Source organism: Muntiacus reevesi, chromosome 17, assembly GCF_963930625.1.
Source record: "Muntiacus reevesi chromosome 17, mMunRee1.1, whole genome shotgun sequence".
NCBI classification, from domain to species: Eukaryota; Metazoa; Chordata; class Mammalia; order Artiodactyla; family Cervidae; genus Muntiacus; species Muntiacus reevesi.
This window is the reverse complement of record NC_089265.1, coordinates 56,237,226-56,249,330: the sequence shown is the minus strand read 5'-3', so window position 1 is coordinate 56,249,330 and position 12,105 is coordinate 56,237,226. Positions and strand designations below refer to the sequence as shown.

The 12,105-nt window shown below is 36.6% G+C and overlaps 1 protein-coding gene across 1 annotated transcript in view; it reads right to left on the bottom strand.

Annotated features, from left to right (window-relative positions):
• Positions 1-12,105, bottom strand: part of RECK (reversion inducing cysteine rich protein with kazal motifs) — a 77,314-nt gene that overhangs the window by 51,622 nt on the left and 13,587 nt on the right. The window contains exons 2-6 of the mRNA XM_065908239.1: positions 11,878-11,936; positions 9,422-9,496; positions 8,488-8,524; positions 5,710-5,795; positions 3,992-4,039 (exon numbers count right to left, since the gene is read on the bottom strand). Coding sequence (XP_065764311.1) covers positions 3,992-4,039; positions 5,710-5,795; positions 8,488-8,524; positions 9,422-9,496; positions 11,878-11,936 — 305 coding nt within the window. The remainder of the gene's footprint in view (positions 1-3,991; positions 4,040-5,709; positions 5,796-8,487; positions 8,525-9,421; positions 9,497-11,877; positions 11,937-12,105) is intronic.

Genomic DNA, 12,105 nt, shown 5'->3' with positions numbered 1-12,105 from the left:
TCTTTCACAGAGCTTTCCTTCACTCTTGAGATTCAACAGCTACTTTACAGCTGACCTTGGGCATGATCTCTCCTCATTTTCCGTCTGGTATTCCTAACCACCTCTGTGCGTGTGCGTGCTCAGTCACTAAGTTGTATCCAACTCTTTGAGACCCTATGGACTGCAGTCCACCAGGCTCCTCTGTCCACGGGATCTCCCAGGCAAGAATACTGGAATGGGTTGCCATTTCTTTCTCCAGGGAATCTTTCCGACTCAGGGCTCAAACCCACATCTCTTGCATTGCTGGCAGATTCTTTACCACGGAGCCACCTGGGAAGTCCAATTTAACCTCTAAGATATGCAATTTTTACATTTAAAAAAGACCTAACACTCAATATACTTCGATTTCTTTAAAATCCCTTCCCATGCTATCTTTGCTGTGTATTTTCTCTCTTTTTTAAAAACTCAATATTATTGTTTTCATATAACTTGTGTGTTTTAATTTAGTCCCTTTGTATTTTTATTGTTCTCATTTTCCTTTGCATCTCAAATAATTATAGATATTTTAGAACTTCCTTTAGAGAAGGACTTTTAGAAACGGTCCAGTAATAGCAATTCTCTTTGTTGTCTAGAAACACCTTAATTTTGCCTTCTTTCTTGAAAAATATTTTTGCTGGATATGACAGTTATTTTCTCTCAGAATATCTTAGGTATCCTTCTACTGTCCCTGGCTTCCTCTGCTGCTTTGAAAAGTCAGCTGCTGAACTCCTTTGAAGACAATGTCTTTTTTTTTTTTTTTTCTGACTGGATTTAAGATCTTTGGCTATAAATATGTTTGCAATGTATGGATTAAAAAAAAAAAATCCTGCCAGATCTTTATTGGGCCTGTGTTTTTTCTCTTTCCTCTACTATTCCAATTGGAACACTCATATCCTCTATGTCCCTTAAATCTCTTTTAGCCTATCCCACTGTGCTGCTTTTTCATATAGCTTCTTTAGTCCTATCTTCCAATTCATTAATTGTTTTTTATACTTCCCTGAACATCATCTCCTATCCTCAGTTCATCATAACAAATCCTGAATGATGGACTCTTACCTTCAAACCTCTGATTTATTCCCAAATATTCAACTCTATTGCTATCATCCTAGTTGTGGGTCATATTTGTTTTTAGCTAAGTTAGAGAAATTTGGGGGATCTAAAACTTAGCTTGCACATATCTAAGACTTAAAGCTTTCTAAAATATTGGACTTACTTGTTATGTTGATCTCTTATCACAGAATCTTCATCATCTCCTTCTACTTAATAATGACTGAGCCCCCAAAATATAATTTTTCCAGGATCTGGTCCCACTCTACCTATCCAAGCAGATTCTCAGCCCTAAATAGGCCTACTTTCTTTTTACCCCCCTGTACAAGCCATGTGCACATTTGCTAACATGCTTTTGATACAGTCTCCTACCCCTAATTATATAAATCCTTTCAGGCCTCTCTTTTGCAGTTTCTCCTGATAACTCCCAGCATGCTCCATCTGCTTTCTCATTTCCTTGAGCCCTTGTGTGTTCAGTACATATTTTAATTATCTTGACTCAATTAGATATAATTCTTTAGTATTTGAAGTTGAACTATATATAGCTTAACCATAATTCTAACTTAGATCTGATCCAAAGCTTTTATATAATTTTATTTATTTTTGGCCAAACCATGCGGCTCTGTGGGATCTTAGTTCCCCAACCAGGGATGAACTACAGGGGAAGCAATGGAGTCCTAAACACTGGATGGCCAGGGAATTCCCCAAAGTTTGCTTTCTTTCTAATATAAAATTGCCTCTCACTATTCAATAAATATTTGTTGACTTGTGTAAAAAAGAAACCAGATGTTGCAAAATTACATATGAAAATGCTTTACATTTAACTAGCTTAGCTTAGCTTAGCCGGAACAAAGTAATCTTAAATGGCATTAAAATTTTTAAACTTTATCATTTAATAAATTTCCCAGGAAATCTCCTCAAAGGGGATTCTGCAGCAGTTTATCAGTAAAGATAAACATTAGCTCCTTCGAAAATGACCACTCATTCTCTGACTCTCTAGTCAAATTACACAACCCCATCCTTTACAGTAAATGTTAACCCCTAAAACTGTAAACCTAAAGTAACAGCTTACATATTTGGAAGTTCACTCCCAGGGGCCACACGAGTGTTAAGGAAAAGGTACTAAAAACCTAGTTTTATGTTTTATAAACTATTCTCATGTTGATAAACAACTGATCCAGTTAAAATAGGTTGCACTACATCAAAGTTACCCACTTCACTTTATAACAAATAGCCACTAGGTCTACCCTAGAGTTTAACAATCTAATGAGAGTGACTGTTATTTGGGGTTATAATACAGAACCTTCTTTCCATGTTTAAGTGCTCTTGCCTCTCTTTTTATTTCTAAATAACATATAAAATATCAAATTGAATCTCAAATTATCTTGATAATCTGTACAGTTTTTTACATATGTAAACATAACAAATATTATATATATATATAACATATATATACTTTACATATACATATTACATATATATTTTATTTTTTATATATATGTGAAAGAACCATCTTGACATGTAAATTTTTGGAAGATATTAACAATTGCTTAATTCTAGGCCAAATAAGGGAGGAGAGACTGAAAAAGAGAAACTACTCTTAGTATTTCTCTCATAGGACAGTGATTATCTCTCTTTCTTACCTTTCCTGTCCCGTCCTTCATCAACACATACTGGCAGACTTCCTAGGTCAATGCAGAAATCCAGACAAGAGAAGGAAGCACGCTAAAATAGTGGAGGACAGGCTACAGGAGATGGACAGTGTCAGTGTCATGGACATCATGTGGGAGAAAAGGAGGAATCGTCACAGTTAGTCACTTTGTTCAAGAGAAACTAAAACAGTTACTTCAATGGTAGAGAGAAAAGAAAAAAAAAGAAAGATCTTTTACTTCTTTGTAGAAAGGCTCTTTTCAATAAGAACAGAGAAGAACTGCACTTAATTTGGAAATTCGTCTTCAGAGAAACAGATAAAACTTAGCAATAGTATAAAGGAATGAAAGATAAATAAGATTTTTTTTGATTCAAAAATATTGAGAGATTATTTATAGGCTTTGAGAAAAGAAAAAAAAATCAGAACTATAATCTAGAAGCAGTGAAGAGGTTGTTCTATTTTTCTTCTCCAAGAGAATGCAGACTATTAAAAGCAATAGGAATCCCAATGTTTATATATAAAAATGGTGAATGAGTAATATGGACTTGTATGCTTAATTATATATGGCTTTGTACTATGAAAAAACATATTGTCACATTTAACAATGAAGTTCTAGAAACTGACCAAATTTTAATATCGGTGGGGAGTTTTTATTTCACATCAGGGACAATCTTTTGTACATACTTACTTGACGTGAAATACTTTCTAGACCTCTGCCCCTCCTCAACCTGTGTCCCCACACCCCACCCAATCTATCAATAAGTACTACAGTGCTTGAAACACCACTGCTAGGAAGAATCCCTCGAGATTTAATACAGCCTTAGAAATTTAGTATGTACCTCTCCCCTCCAATGTACAATGCTAGGAAATTATGAAGTTACTCACGCTAGCAACATGACTGTTTCTTCCAATTAGGAGTAGTTCATAAAGGTGGATACCTGGATGAATCAAGGTATAGGAGAAGGGGCAAAAGAGGATATGGAACCTAAGAAAAACTATTTTACAACCTAGGATACAACCAGTAGCTGTATTATGAAAACACAGGTTAAAGCTTCTGTATGTGTGATTTAGGCATTTCTTTCAAATTAATGCTTAACTGCAACAGGTTAAAGTCATAACATTTCTAAACAAAGTAAATGACATTTTTCTCAAGACTATCTTTTCTGAAAAGTAAAAGGTAATTTATTTAACAATGAATTCATTTTTAAAATTTGAGTGATTCTATCAATTCTGATAACATCTGATTCATTTATCCAAATTTGTTAAAATGCATACCTCATATTCTTTTCTGCAAACTCTGGAAATATCATTTTTTGATGATGCCTAAAAGATAACAAATTTCTCAATTAATTTATTACACATGCTCTTCAGTATGAAACCAAAAAGAATACAAACATAAGTATATGTAATTGCTGGCACAGCAGTCTTTACTTCATCAAGGAAAACCTCATGCTCAAATATTATGCAAACAAATCTTATATAATTTTTAAAAGCAAGCATTAGCTCCAGATATGCTAGAATTTCACTCTTCTATGGCTTTAATCTCACATAATGACACAGTCCTTTTATTATTTCAGAAACTAGATAAGTTTGAAGGAAATGTAAATCAGAGGACTTTTAAAAAAAAATCTAAATTCCATTCTGTAGCAAATTTTCTTGTGAAGCTCTGCTGCAGTGAATTTTCTTATGAAGTTCTGCCAGGGCATTTATAGTTTGCTTTTTCTTTAACCCTTCATATTCTAAGTTCCCGTATTAACCAATATTCTCAGAAAAAATCCATACCTAACAGAGGAGACAACTGAAAAGGGAAAGGCAATGCCAGGCAATTAATTAATAAAAGTTACTTTTATGTAATTTTCTTAACAAGTTTATGAAGAAGAAATTAACCCTTCTACAGATGAGGAAACAGACACACAGAGAAACAACGTGATTTACTAAAGTATATACTTTCCATAAAAAACAAGCCAAAACACATCTGCTGAGGGTTGGCTGTTCTTCCATATGATAACAGTCCCACTTAGAAATATAGTCCCAGAGGCATGGGCTCTGTGGTTCCTTTTTCTATTTCCTCCACTTCTATTACCTAGGCTCACGCAATTCTTAATAGATCAGCTGACGAGGACAGGGAGAGCGAGAAGCAGAATGGACTGGCAACTATTCTGTGTCCCACGAGATACACTACAGTTCTAATCCTCTACAACTCAGTTTCACCTCAGTGCCTACAGGAGAACAGCCGATAGTTAGGCTGTGTGTTGCCCAAAGAGTGTGGTTCAGTGGTCTGTACGAAAGTGAAGGTGTCTCATATACTCCTGCTCAAAGACCAGTCGCTAGGAGAAAATAAGACAAGGCTTTGCAGCTGCAGTTTCAGGGCCACTCAAGTTTTCCAGTTAAGAGTGCTCCCACCACTTGGAGTAAGAGGAGCCGGGACACCAGTTTTGCCACAGCACTCCGACGAATCACTATGAGCATACAGCGAGGAAGAGTTCAGGGTCTAACTTGATTCAGACCTGAGATACATCACATCAGACAGAAGTCATAACTCAATGCAGGAGTCATGCTCACCTGAGGAGCAGAGAAGGAATAAAGAACACAGTCACAGTAAATCCATGACGAAAGGCGGAGGGAAGATAAAAGCAAAATAAGCCAACTGTGTCAACTGCTTCCATCCAAGCATGCCTGAAATGTACACCACTATTTGGAGTCGTTTAGCACTGATTAAGCATGAACATAGGCAGAGTACAAAAGTCCTTGATTGCAGTAACATTTTTCCTTTGTGTGGCAGAGAGAAGTTAAAGCACAAGAGAAGGCTGAGAGTCTTACATGCAGCAGACATGACTGAAAAAGCAGCATGTCTAAAAGGAAGTGGTCTATGCAAGGAATGCTAAATTTGCAGCTGCTATGGGTCACCTCTCCAGAAATAGGCAAGATCCAAGACACAGCTAAAACTCAAACTATACTCCACTCTGCTTAAGAGCCTCATTGCCAAGTGTTACCTGCTTGCATGCCTGTCGACATTCCAAGGTAATAGCCAGTTCACAGCAGCCTAAGCCAACCCAGCCATCAGACTTCTTAAACACACCTTAAAAACAAAATGTTCAAATGTTTTGGTCATAAGAAGTGACAAAACAAGCTGGTTCAAGGATACCACTCAAGTCAAAGCAAGTTTCCGTAAGAAAACTAGCTTAGAGAGCAGGGGCTCCGAAGCATGAAGCCCCTCCTCCCAGCCTGACTCTCAACGCTGTCAGTCTTCTCAGGGTCTCTGCAACCTAATTATCAGGCCCTTTGTCTTTTCCCTCTTCTCCCTGCTCACCTTAAATTCTCTTTAGCTCATTCTCACTCTAAGGTAGACGGAATCTCTAGAAGACATTTGGGTTAAGGAAAGCAATGACTTCTTTCACCTCTGGACTGTGAACCTATTAATAACTTAATAAGCAAGCAAACAAAATAGGGCATGAGTATTATTGTATCAAAATACCTAGAAGAGCATAAAACCCACGAGGCTGTTTACGATGCTGTTTAACAACTGATACTCAGGAAACAGACAGGAACACCTCCTGGGAGCCATGACTGATCTTGAGAGGTACATTTTACTCTGGGGCAAAATGACTATACTGATGCAATTTATGCACAGTAGATATTTCTCCAAGCAAATTACAGTGATAGCAAAAGGTGGTAAAATTATAAAAAGAGTTCTAATGCAATTTTAAGATCCCTTTTTGCAATCATAAATGTCAATGAATAACTCCTAGATAAAATTAGGAGATATAAGTAATGATTATGATAAAAGAAAAGATTTACTTGAAGGAATGCTGTAAATTCCTTATCTTTTGAGAAATGCTTTTATGCTGCTTCCATGTAATATACAGATCTGCAAATTCCCATGTACATTAAATTATTTCCATTTGAAAAAAATGTCAGGGATTCAAGGGAATAGGTAACATAGTTCTCTATACGAAACTAAGACCTAATATAAAAAAACAGAAGCATTCTACTAAAAAAACAAAGCACACAAATGGCCCATGGACAGACAAAGCTCTCAAAATATAATCATAAACCATCCCAACTGTTAAAACTGGCTAAGAAAACCACATATCATAAGATTCTATATCCCTATATGTTTAAAGGGTATTAAAGGGCAGCAGACTCCCATCTAGTCCCACTGCCTAGTATAGTTTCCTCTTGATCTCTGCTGCCTGCTACTCAGAATCCTGCATATTCTATACAGAATTTTGAATGGAATCAATGCAGGTCATACACTCTGTGGACTTTTATACCGTAATGCAGTATACTGCTATTTTCACATAGCCAGTACCTTTTGTGTGTTAGTCACTTAGTTATGTCTGACTCTTCGCAATTCTATGGATTGAAGTCCACCAGGCTCCTCTCTCCATGGAATTCTCCAGGCATGGATACTGGAGTGGGTTGCCATTCCCTTCTCCAGGGGATCTTTCCAATCCAGAGATCGACCCTGGGTCTCCCATATTGCAGGCAGATTCTTTACCGACTGAGCCACAAAAGCAGCTCTTGCCTCTTAGAACATATTAAATTATTCAACAAGCAACTACATTCACTGAACCCTTACTGTATACAAAGTCCTTTATCAGGTATTTTGTGGGCTAATAGATAAAAATATATGATTTATCCCTTTATGGAGATTACAGTTTGGTAGGAACAGTACACACACATATAATTACAGACACTAGGTAGAGGGATAATTAGGAGAACAAGCAAGGATGTGAGCAATTCCAGGAGGGAAATAGTTCAATTTGTTTGAAATGACAACTTTCAACAGTATGAAAACCTTTAGAATTCAGAGAAATGTAAGCTATACTCCCTTTTTTCAAGGCACTGTGTTTAACCAGGACTGGAAAATGAGCTCTAATCCTAGGAGACTGGGAATGCCAGACAGGGAGTTTGGGCTTTATTCCGATTTAAGTGGATAGCCCCTGAGGGAGTTTTTTTTTTTTAGGAGGGTGGGAAAGACAGCTATGGTGTGTTGAAACACGAGTTATGAGGTTACTGCAATAATCTACCCCAAAAGTGTAACAATAAAAGCTTGAACTAGGAATAGCAAGGATGGATGCAAGATTTTACAACAGGGTGAATGAAGCTAAAAAGAAAAAACATTCAGAGATAATGACTTGAGGGTTTCCAGTCTAGTGTCATTAATAACAAAAAGCAATTATCAGATAAGTTTGGTTTTGAGTCATGCTACCTGGATGCAGAGATCCAAGTAGAGAAGACTAGAAGTCATAAATAATAACTTGGATTTGAAAATTATCTTCTCAGAGCTGATTAGATAACAGTTCTGAGAAGGAATGTGGTTACCAGGGTGAGTGTGGAGAAAGAAGGGAAGAGGACCACACACAGGAATAGCCATGGTAGTTACAGGGGTGATGGTGTATGTGTGTGGGGGGGAGGGGTGGAGATAAGAGAGGACAAAGTCACAAGGCCAAGGTGAAGTCACAAGGAGGTAGTGGTCAATGTATCAACTGTCACTTGGAAGTCAAAAAGAACGAGTACTGAGAAACAGCTTTAAGATCTAGGAACCAAGAGATCTTGATCTTTCAAAGCCCAGTTTCAATAGAACAGTTGAAGCAGAAACAAGAGTACCATAAATGACTGAGTGAATGAGAATAAATTATACATTTGAAAATTTGGATGCCTCCAGGAAGGACAGGATAGAAATCCAAGGATATATATTAGGTTACAGGACTATGACACAGATTTTACAATCACAAAATAAGTTTTAATGTTATACTCTTACTTACCTGGCAAAGATGAATTCATACAACTCCAAATGTCAACCTAAAATTGTAATCACCAAAAGACTTTTATGTAGAAAGCCAGTTTCAAAATACAATTTCTATAGAAATTACGTATAGCTAATTTGATTGTGTCTGTCTCTATACAATCAATGATCTAGAAGCATCAACCAGCTATTTGGGGAAGAAAAAACAGAAATGAGATGTAAAAATACTGCTTGCTGTTTTCTCAACTTCCCATCTGGGATACTAAAGACAAGTATGGTTACTCAGGATGTTTACTGGAATAACTGTTTCCAAGCACAGAGATAAAAGTGCCTGTTGAGTGACTAAAGTAAAATAGTCAGTCAGAACTGTTTGATCATAAACTTTCCCATTTAACCCAACCTACCTTATCTAAACAGGCTTTCTCATGCCAATTCAGACTTTCTTAGCTTAGCCATGAGCATCCCAAACAAGGGATGGTCCATGCATTAGAGACATTTTAAGTTACATGATTCAGACAGGCATGTAATGTATCTATAGTACACCAGAAAATGAGAAGACAGAAGTAATGAGAAATTACACATTTTCCTTTACCCTAAATCTGACTTTTTAAAAATTAAAATAAATATAAGATTTAGCTATGGTTTTCATAAAATTGTCAAAATATAATAAGTAAAATTCTCAATTTCAGATAAACTATTATTATGAAATTTAAAGACTAGAACATATTTTTATATAATACTGTTTTTATACCTACATCATAAACAACAAAAGATGAAGGACAATATTCCATCTAGCAATTTGTATGAAGATCTTTTTAAAGTATCCAGTTAAATCTAACATTTTACTTTGACCACAAACCCCAATCACTCTGAAAAATTTGCTAAATCAAAAGTAACTCAGTAGAGTGCTTCATTAGACAAAAACTTCCAAAGTTAAGTTAAACAATACCTACCATTGTTTCAGGGCAATAATCTGGGGCTCGCTGCAACAGATGTTTTAGTCGCGATTCACTTTTTGAGGAAAATATCTACTTGACAAAAACAAAAAAAAGTTTTAAGGCATTTTTTTCAATAAGAAAATGGAAGAGGTAAATTTTTTTTATCCTCTAGGTTTATCAGTTGTCTAGAATATTTTCCAATTTCCCTTCATAAATGTGCTTTATTATAAAACATCAGTCCTGACTTCTTATATAAATTCAAATTCTAAAAGTTTTAATTTCAAATCTCCAACTGCCCTCACACAGTGGTTTTCACTGATAATTCAGCAACTTACCCCACTAACTTCCTAACTTCCTACAGCCATCTAGTGCGTTAGTGTTCACTCCAAATCAAAACCTAACTATCAGTAGAATACCCTCTCTTCATTCCTCACTGGTTGAAGAATTAAAGATTCCTTATTCCTGCCCTTCTCACTGTCAGTGAGCTCTGCCTCTCACTCCTCTGGTGATTGGGATGACTGACTTACCTGACTATTGAGTCTGACCAGGGAAAGTGAATCCTATTCTTACCTCTCTTCCTCTGCAAGTAAGTCTATCTGGAGTTTAGTGCATACCTGGAGATAAATGCTATCTACATCCAGCATTTGTGTGACTAGAAATAAAGTAATTTGGTCAGGGAAGAACTTGGTCAGGGAAGAATTTTTTTTATTAGGATGACTATAGTATTCACTTACTTTGCTACATTATAGAATTTTAAACACTTTATATTTTAAGAAATAAGTCCTCACCTGTTGCAAGTACCTCATAAAAATAATTTACCCTATGGAACATTAGTGGAAAAAACAAGAGGAAACAAGGCAAAAAGTCAGAAAAGGAGTGCTTCCAAAAGTAGGAGAGTTACTTTAAAAGCTCTCTTATGGTGACACCATCAAGAGGCCATTTTTGCTTTTAAAAAGCTATTGCTCTGGCAGTAAATTTGCAGAAAACTTAATCTACTATAGTGTTTGGACATGAATTCTCTAGCAGCTATTTAGGTAAGACATCTTGTTATACTTAGAGTGTCTTGAAAAACCTTTTTAATCCCTGTTAGGTAGTGCTCTCATTTTTGGGAAGTAACAAAATCCAGGTTATTACTTGAAAACTCCTCAAAAGATGATTGAGGTCATTAATTCTCAACTGGTAAGGCTACAACTACACAATCAAGATGATGAAAGAAAAGTAAGACATTATGAACAGCTATCATCTCAGTGGAACTTGCCTTAAAAAGGTTCAAGCAGAACTACAGAAAAGTTTCAAAGGTAGGAAATCAGTCCTGAATATTCATTGGAAGGACTGAAGCTGAAACTCCCAATACTTTGACCACCTGATGCAAAGAACTGACTCATCTAAAAGACCCTGATGCTGGGAAAGACTGATGGCAGGAGGAGAAGGGGACAAGAGAGGATGAGATGGTTGGATGGCATCACCGACTCAATGGACATGAGTTTGAGTAAACTCCGGGAGTTGGTGATGGACAGAGAGGCCTGGTGTGCTGCAGTCCATGGGGTCGCAAAGAGTTGGACACGACTGAGCAACTGAACTGAACTGAACTGAGTACAATGAGCACCCACATAAGCCTTCATCTAAATTCACCCATTATTAACATTTGCTTTAACTTTCTCTACATATGCACGTTATTTTTATTACTTTGATGAAACATTTAGAATTCATTATAGACATGATCATTCATTTCTAAATTCCAGCATGTATCTTCTAAGAATAAGGACACCATTCTAACTAACCACAATACAATCATCAGATTCAGTTCGCAGCACTGGTAGGTATATTATTATTATAGCTCATATTTAAATGTCACCAATTTATCTCAATCACATGCTCTATAGCAGTCTTTTTTTTTTTTAATTCCAGGACCCAATATAGAATTATGCACTGCATTCAGTTGTCATGTCTCTTTAGTTTCCTTTAATCTGGAAGTTTCTTGTGTGTTCTTTGAGGCCTCAGAAACTGCAGCCTGCCAGGCTCCTCTGTCCATGGGATTTTCCAGGCAAGAATACTGGAGTGCACTGCCTTTTCCTACTCCAGGGGATCTTCCCAACCCAGGAATCAAACCAAACCCATCTCTCTTTTGTATCCTGTATTAGGAGGCGGGTTCTTTACCACTAGCACCACCTAGGAATTCCTGGGACGTTTCTTGACCTTTGTTTTTATAACACTGATATCTCTAAAGGGTACAGGCGGTTGTTTTGAGGAATATCCCTCAACCTGGGTTTGCCATATTGTTTCCTCAGGATCCAGGTTATGTATTTTGGGTAGGAATCCCACTTCAGATACTGTGCTTCACTATGTTGGCAGACTCATGTTAGCTTGTTCCATTACTGCTGATGTGAACTGACCGTTTAAGTGCTGTCCACCAGATTTCTCTAAAACAATTACACTAAATAATATCCTCTATAATTACCAAGCAAGCTTACCTGTTCACAAACATCACGGCACATCTGGTTATCCTTTGAATGATTACAACACAGTGCACCTAGGGAGAAAAAATAAACACCTAATATTGCCTATTGTTAAAACAATGATTAAGCTAAGTCAGATGGTTACACAAACCACTTATTCGACAGATTATTACTATTATTATCCATTTTAACTCAACAAACCTTTGTTGTGTACCTATTTCAAGTCAAAGATGGTGCTATTTG